The following is an 8447-nucleotide window of genomic DNA, read 5'->3' as shown; positions in this document are numbered from 1 at the left end:
CCTCGCATGAACCTTAAAGTACTTTAGCCCATGCCTGAGAAAAAAATTGGAGGATCGTTTTTTCAGAGCCGGGCTAGATTGAGCAATCGTCTGGCCCACCTTCCCTTCTTATCCTCTCACCTCCTGTTCTACGCTGCTCACCTCCCTTTCCTCTTCTCTACTTGCTCGGCTTGGCTCTACGCGGCCCGCAACCAAACAAGATGACGTGCACCATTTGCACCAGGCCGTGACTGACCATAGCCAGGCCGGCTTGAGCACTGGCATCAAATACGCCCTTTATAGCGGCCTTCTAGTGGCTGGCGTGTCATTTTCACAGTAAATGTTGCATCATTAGAATCTTAAATAAAATGAAGAAATGGATAAGAAAGAAGTCATTGTCTGTTTGAAAAATACTTTGTGAGTAGTGACTTGTAAGAAAAAAAGAGCTATGTCTGGTTGATGTTCTTGTCTTGAATCTATGTAATTTTTTTATTTGATTTTGTTAATTAATAACAAGATGTATTTGGACGATGAAAAAATATCTCATGCCAATCTATTAGGGTACTGTTCAGAATCTGATTCTCGTACACGTAGGCGAAAAGAAAAGAAAAGAAAAGAAAAGAAAAGAGAGGGGAGGGGATAGGGCAAGAAAAATCTGGTGCTGGTTAATTTGACCAAGCAGATGAAGGAGTGAATAAAGGGTAGGAAAAGCGAACGAAGAGAGAAAAGAAAATGCCGTCGGATTTGCGGTAGGCGAATCTCGAGGAAATATCTCGGTGGGCCGCCTGCGAGTCCGCCCCAGAAAGAGCAGGGGAACCCCGATCGTGCCACGGGAAAGCGCAGGATCGGACGGCGGGAGAGGGTGGAGAGGCGAATCGGAAAATATCGGAGGGGCAGGCGGTACACGTGGAGGGGGAGGGGATCTAAAATCCTATCCTGTTGTGCGCTTTTCGCCTCCGCTTTTGCCCTTTATTCCCATTTCGCCCATTAAATTAAGGGCCGCGGCAGCCAGCAGAGCAGAGCAGAGCAAGGCCTCTTCCTTCCTCCTCCCCACGGGCACAAATATCTCCGTCCCTGTCCCCTATCTCTTCTCACCCGCCGCCGGCGGTCGAATCGACGGAGGCGGGTGGCTGGATTGCTCGATTCCGTATATATGGGAATTGATTGATTGATTGATTTGGGGTTGCCGCTGTGCCTGTGCCTGTGCCTGTGCCTGTGCCTGTGCTGCTCAATCGATTTGGGGATTAGGCAGGTGTGTAGGGTAGGTGGGATCCATCGATTCGGATGGGCGAGGAGGCCATGGACGACTACGAGCTCCACATGGTGTGCTACGGCGGCGACGACGACGGCCGCGTGATGGAGTGGGAGTCGGGGCTCCCGGGCGCCGACGAGCTGACCCCTCTGTCGCAGCCGCTGGTTCCCCCGGGTCTGGCGGCGGCGTTCCGCATCCCGCCGGAGCCCGGGCGGACGCTGCTGGACGTGCACCGCGCGTCGGCGGCCACGGTGTCGCGGCTGCGGCGCGCGCCGTCGTCGTCGTCGTCGGGCAGCGGAGGGAGCGGCTCCTCCTCCTTCGCGCCCTTCCATCCCCATCCGCAGGCGGCGGCGGCGGCGGGACACGCGAGGGGGGACGAGGATGCGGACTCGTCGGCGGCGGCCTTGGGCGGCGGCAACGCGGCGACGACGACCACCAACACAGGCACCAACAGCAAGCGTCCCCGGCTGGTGTGGACGCCGCAGCTGCACAAGCGGTTCGTGGACGTGGTGGCGCACCTGGGGATCAAGAACGCGGTGCCCAAGACCATCATGCAGCTGATGAACGTGGAAGGGCTGACGAGGGAGAACGTGGCCAGCCACCTGCAGAAGTACCGGCTGTACGTGAAGCGGATGCAGGGGCTCTCCAACGAGGGGCCTTCCCCGTCCGACCACATCTTCGCGTCCACGCCGGTGCCGCACTCCCTGGTGCACGAGCCGCAGGTGCCCGTGCCAACCAGCATGTACGTCGCCGCTGTCGGCAGCATGGTGCCCATGGCCAGCGGCGGACAGGCGGCGTACCACCACTACCACCACCACCACAACGCAACAGCAGGAGGAGGAAGAGGGTACCCGCAGGCGGCAGCATACCACCACGCCGACAAATGACATTCGCTTCTTCCGCACCGCAGCCGGCCGCCCTCTGTATCTACTCCTCCTATCCTATCCTATCCTATATACAGTACTACATAGTATTTCTCATTTGCAGCCACGACCACGACTCGGAGAAGAGAAAAAAAGAAAGAAAGAAAATCCAAGCAACAACAATAACAAGCCAATCCTGCTCTAGTATCTAATTCCTGCCTGCCTCATTCTGTAATGTACTACAACTGCTGCTGTATTAGAGTTGAGATGAGATGGGATTCCCAATTGGATCCCTTCCTGAATAAGTCTATATACATATATGTAAAGGGCGAAAACGAAGATTTGTCCCTGTTCCATTCATTTGACTACTTATTAGTACGACTACTCATACATTTGGAAATACATACAGTATATCTCATCACTCCTCTAATCCGCGAACCGACCGAAATGGTGACTTTTCAGCAATAGTTCTCTCACAACAAATCAGCATCATCAGCAATATCTAAAAAAAATCAGTGAGCCGAACCTCATTTCATTTTTGATACCCATATCCTGGTATCCATCCTCAAGTAGGCTCTTGCCCCATTTGGCTTGGCTATTGCCCCATCCGATTCCCATCCATAGCACTACTACATTCAACATACATGTTATTATTATGCACCGGGACCGGGAGGAGGAGAGCAGGGCGCGTACTATTATGTGTATAATCCATCTACTTGCCGCCTTGTGCCTGCATTCTATTCCATCTAGACTTGGTTTTTGATCTCTTGCGAATTGAAGTCGTGTGCAAAGCGAGGAAGAAAACACACATCTTGGGTCTTGTTTAGGCCTTGTTCAGTTCGCAAAAAATTTTAAGATTCTCCGTCACATCAAATCTTGTAACACATGCATGAAATATTAAATGTAGGCAAAAATAAATACTAATTACACAGTTTATCTGTAATTCGCGAGATGAATCTTTGGAGTCTAGTTAGTCTATGATTGGACAATATTTGTCACAAACAAACGAAAGTGCTACAGTAGCCAAAACCAAAATTTTTCCCAAACTGAACAAGGCCTTAGTTTACCCTGAAAACCAAAAAGTTTTCAAGATTCCTCGTCACATCGAATCTTGTGGCACATGAAACATTAAATATAGACGAAAACAAAAACTAATTACACAGTTTAGCTGTAAATGACGAGACGAATCTTTTCATCCTAGTTAATCTATGATTAGATAATATTTGTCACAAACCAACGAAAGTGCTACAGTAACGAAAACTTTTCACTTTTCGGAACTAAACAAGACCTTGATAGAAAAGTTGTTGCGGTGGTGACTTCTTCCTAGGATCCTACCGTGTGACTCCCAAGTAGTACTAGTAACCCAACAAGCAGAGAAGCTTCGATGAGGCCAAAGCAGAGGAGACACAGAGAGACATAAGCAGGGCAGGTGGCAAGGACTCTGTTTTCTTCTCTGCATGCATTGCATGTATGGTTGGTCACCAAAGCAAAACTTGCCTGGCCACGACTACAACTTTTTTTTTTTTTTTTTTGCGACGAGCCACGATTACAACTGGGCTTTTGATAACATCCAGCGCACAAATCATGGATAGCGTCTGAAAGCTCAGGATTGGATTGGATTGCATGGAGACCCCGACACACTCTGACCAATCCTCTCATCAATTCTCTCTTTTTATTTTTCATTTTCTTTTTTCAAAAAAAAAACGGAAACAGAAAACCACACACGCGTTTGAGTGGTACTCGACACTTGAGAGGAGGAGAAGAGGCCACGGATACAAATGACGACCACCAAATCCCAATGCAATCCGTGCATGCCGACTAGCGCGCCAAGGTGAGGGGAAACCATCCAATCCCGGTGACCACAAAACCGCCGGATTTCAAAACACAAGCACTTGCGTACGAATTTAGGGCTTGTTTGGAACGGAGGAATTAAAAATACAGGAATATAAAAAAACATAGGAATAGGATGAAGATGAGATGATAAAACAGAGGATAGAAAAAATACAGGAAACTTATATAAGGTAGCGTTTGGAACATAGGAATTAGAATTACAGGAATCTTTATTGGGCAGCAGCATGTAACCTCACTGACACCCTGACAACCTGCTGTACCCTCCTTTTTTTCATGTCTTCTTCACGAGCGCTGCATCGGACATACGCAAAGGAAACAAAACTAAGAGATCCGAGTAGATGTTTTATTTCCTGTGAAATGTGCATTAGGCTACAGTAAAATAGAGGAAAGGAATTGGTACTTTCCTGTGTTCCAAACGGTCCAGTTTACTTCCTTTCCTTTGTTTTTAGATTCCTTCAATTTTCCTTAAAAATCCTTTGTTCCAAACGCGCCCTTAAGATATGGGCAATACTCATTGCTACCTCATCGTGAGATAATATATGGATTTGGGCTTTGTTTAGGCCTTGTTTAGTTCGTAAAAATTTTCAAGATTCATCGTCACATCGAATCTTTGATCATATGTATGAAACATTAAATATAGATGAAAATAAAAACTAATTGCACATTTTATCTGTAATTTGTGAGATTAATCTTTTGAGCTTAGTTACTCCATGATTGGACAATGTTTGTCAAATAAAAACGAAAGTGCTACAGTAGCCAAAAACTGAATTTTTTGCGAACTAAACAAGGCCTTAGTTCTAAATTTTTTTACAAAATCGATATTGTAGCAATTTCGTTTGTATTTGATAAATATTGTCCAATTATGGACTAACCAGACTTAAAAGATTAGTTATTACAGGCAAACTTTGCAATAGTTATTATTTTTTATCTATTTTTAGTGTTCCATACATACGTCGAAAGATTTGATGTGACGAGGAATCTGAAATTTTTTACAATTTGTTTTGGAACTAAACAAGGCCTTGGAAAGCTCACCACAATACCTCACCGTGCGCCCTACCAAGTCAACTCTACCAGGCTTTAGGCTCGACATACGTTACACTCTGGTTTTGGATGTGCAGTTACGCTGTTTTTCACTTTGTATATATGGTTATAGCGACCTAGTTTCAGAATTAATAGTTTCGATTATCAGGCTCTCATCTTTTTATTTATTTAGGCCATGTGCTTTTATACAGAGGTCGATAATATTTCTATGTGGATTTTATTTAGGCCAACGGAGGCTGCACTTGAGGGTGTGGCTTTTCCTATTGGGGATGTCGTTGCAGAGCTTCTCCTTCTCTAGTCGAAAGGCCAAATAAGCCATCCTTAGCATTTGGAGACTCGTCTTGGCCAAATGAAACCTCTACTCTCGTGTGCTGCCCCTCGCTTCAAGGTGTCCATCTGGTACTCGAGTAGTTTTAAGTAATCGTGTGGAGTCGATGTAGCTACGTTAGTGGGGAGCTTTATTTTTTCAAGTTATTAACAGACACGTAAGGGGACTATTCCTAAAAGTGGACGGCCTGACGGGAGGCTTGTTCATCAGAAATATAATCAAACATCTTGCCTAAGCGAGTATACACATCGAGACACGGAAGAGACTATAGCAAATCTTATCCTCTCCTACTACTAGTTGCTAATCTTTTGGTATTGCCGGTGCCAGGCCGGCCTTTGTTTATTTAATTTGCAACGCAGCAGTATACGCTAAACTAATAATACAAATATAATACCTTCGTTTGTAAATAAATATAATTATAAGATACGTGCCGATCAAAATAATTTAAATTTAATTAAATTTATAGTAAATATTATTAGTATTTTTTACTCTATTTTTTTATATAAAAATATATTCTATAACAAATCTATTGATATTTATTTTGTATTATGAATGTTTGTATTTTTATGTAAATTTAATTCGTTGTGACTTTTTGAGAAACGAGAACTATATTTTTTTTGAACAGAAAGAGTACTTATTAGTATTATACTGACTATAACAATAAATAATACTATAATAATAATAATAATAATAATAATAATAATAATAATAATAATAATAATAATAATAATAATAATAATAATAATAATAATAATATGTAGGAGACTTATTTGGGAACCTAAATCCAAAATGGATCTCCAACCCAATAACTATAGCCTCCAACGGAGTACCCATATAGAAAACTCATTTTAGGTATAAGGAGAGGCATAACCCAAATTTGAGTATTCTCTCTCCTCGAGACCCATTTACAGAGAGTATTTTCTTTTAGGTCTCGTTGCTGGAGAAGACTAAAAACAGACGGAGGCGGCAGGCGGGCCCGGACGACGGACAATCGGCATGGCGACCAGCTCCTCCTGCTGCTGCGTCTCCTCCCACGGCCACGGCCACGGCCTCTACCGCCCGCTCCATCGCCTCCGCACCGCCAGCCCCGCCCGCCTCCGCCTAGTCTTCCCTTCCGTCCCTTCCCCGAGGTTCTCTTCCCGCCGAATCCCCGCCTCGCCCGATCCGCCGCTCGACGTCGCCGCCGGAGACGCGACCCGCGAGGACGACTGGCCCGCGCCTGACGACGACGACGACCAGGACCAGGAGGACCGCGACGAACTCATCGGCTTCCAGATCCAGGTCTCCAAGGTCGGCAAGCGGAACCGGCGCCTTGTGCGCGCGCGGGTGCGCGTCCACGCGCCGCTCGAGGCCGTCTGGGCCACGCTCACCGACTACGAGGGCCTCGCCGATTTCATCCCGGGACTCTCCGAGTGCCGCCTCCTCGACCAGCACGATGGCTTCGCGCGCATCTACCAGGTCCGCAATCCCCAATTCGATTCCTCCTCCTACTACTATACGGCTCAGCCTGTAAATGCATCCTGCTTGTTCATGCATGAATGAATGGGGAATTTCTCGTGTGCACCGTGTGGAAAGGCTAGGTCGGGGAGCAGGACCTCGCGCTGGGATTCAAGTTCAACGCCAAGGGCACCATTGACTGCTACGAGGGGGACATGGAGGTGCTGCCCGACGCTGGGGCGCGCAGGAGGGAGATCGCCTTCAACATGATCGACGGCGATTTCAAGCTCTTCCAGGGGAAATGGTCTGTCGAAGAGGTACCTACCTCTACCTGTTCTTTCCTTAATCCTTCCTTTCTCATTGCTCACAAGTATGTATGTATATCCAACTGTGATCCTAGCTGTCCTTATTGCTTGCTGCTCGCAGATCCCCAGCTGTGCTACTGAATCCAGTTATCTCTGCTCAGTGCAGCACTGGTACAGTCTAGTCTAGCCCTAAATTAATCACCACCGACATTGGTCGGGGTCCAGTGATCTCTGACTGGATCCAGACTCACTCACTGATCGGGCGTTTTAGGTTCACCACATTGTGCTGGTTGAGCTAGGTAATAAGGATGTTGAAATCATTGTTAACTCTCGCTTTTTGTGAATTGGCAAGGGAACCATCCTTTAATGTGGGGCTGCGGGCATAAGGGCACGTACAACCCACAGTCAGAAACCTGACTATAAGTTCTTGGAATCCACAACATAGACAATTAAACAGACAGCTCATACAACCCATAGACAAGAATCGTCTGTAAGGCCAGTCTCAATGGACAGTGTCACTGCACGGTTTCACAGACCAACGCGTCATCAAGATTGAAATGAAACCATCTATGAAATAACCCCAGCAATGAAGCATTTCACTCTGTTGTTTCCAAGGCTAAGCAAAGCATTTAATTACTGTAAAATGATTGGATCACATGCAAGATGGTGAAACGATTTAGCCCTCAGTGGGGATTTCATCTCGTTTCACCGCGTGGGAAACAACGCCCGTGGGGTTTCACCATGGTGAAACTACTTCCTTCTCTCTCCTCTTCGTTCCATGCAAAAAGTGCAGTTTTGCTGACATGACGCTCTAATAAATGTGCATGACATCCTGGTGAAACCCCCAGTGAGACTGGCCTAAGTGGTTTAATGCTTACAAGTAGTCATGATCAATCATGAATATTATTTTAGTATACCTTTATGTTGCTATTTGATACAACATGATTTCATACCCACAAAGCAACCAAAGACTACATATGTTTATATTATATAATTGTCAAAAATTCTCTTTCACCCACAAGCAAACAACAGACTAATGAACTATAAAAAAGCAAGTCACCACTCATCTACAGCACTACTGATCTAATATATATCACAATGACCTTTCTGCATATACGAAACATTCAGACAACAGAAACCAAAATGAGCTTTCTTTTACAAGTCACATGTCTGAATCTAGCAGATATCTTTTCCTGGAAGCACATAAATTTGATAATCTTAACCAACTTCATCCACATATAGGTTGCTAAAACAGACACTGCATATACGTATGTTGCAGGAAAAAGCATCTTCATCATTGCAAGTCAGTTCTTGTTCATGTTCAGATAACCTGAACTTAAAAGGTTGTAACATCTCTGGAAACAAATCATCAGGCCCACTACTTTGTGACT

General features: G+C 45.6%; 2 protein-coding genes across 2 annotated transcripts; both read left to right on the top strand.

Moving 5' to 3' along the window:
* Positions 954-2482, top strand: LOC8074136 (transcription factor PCL1). The gene has a single exon (XM_002459132.2). It carries the CDS (start codon positions 1264-1266, stop codon positions 2116-2118), a length of 855 nt encoding a protein of 284 aa, XP_002459177.1. The 5' UTR covers positions 954-1263; the 3' UTR covers positions 2119-2482.
* On the top strand, positions 6261-7784 carry LOC8074135. The gene is made up of 3 exons (XM_021455035.1): positions 6261-6772; positions 6895-7068; positions 7178-7784. Exons 1-3 carry the CDS (start codon positions 6311-6313, stop codon positions 7241-7243), a joined length of 702 nt encoding a protein of 233 aa, XP_021310710.1. The 5' UTR covers positions 6261-6310; the 3' UTR covers positions 7244-7784.

This window comes from Sorghum bicolor, chromosome 3 (genome assembly GCF_000003195.3).
Source record: "Sorghum bicolor cultivar BTx623 chromosome 3, Sorghum_bicolor_NCBIv3, whole genome shotgun sequence".
In the NCBI taxonomy this organism is placed as follows: Eukaryota; Viridiplantae; Streptophyta; class Magnoliopsida; order Poales; family Poaceae; genus Sorghum; species Sorghum bicolor.
Note: the sequence above shows the minus strand (reverse complement) of the source record. Positions and strands in the feature narration are given on the sequence as shown.

Excerpts from the sequence above, each read along its gene's own strand:
- LOC8074136 (XM_002459132.2), top strand. The coding sequence starts at position 1,264 with ATGGGCGAGGAGGCCATGGACGACTACGAGCTCCACATGGTGTGCTAC.
- LOC8074135 (XM_021455035.1), top strand. The coding sequence starts at position 6,311 with ATGGCGACCAGCTCCTCCTGCTGCTGCGTCTCCTCCCACGGCCACGGC. Across the intron at positions 6,773-6,894 it reads GCTTCGCGCGCATCTACCAG|GTCGGGGAGCAGGACCTCGC; the intron begins GTCCGCAATCCC and ends TGGAAAGGCTAG. Across the intron at positions 7,069-7,177 it reads GGAAATGGTCTGTCGAAGAG|ATCCCCAGCTGTGCTACTGA; the intron begins GTACCTACCTCT and ends TGCTGCTCGCAG.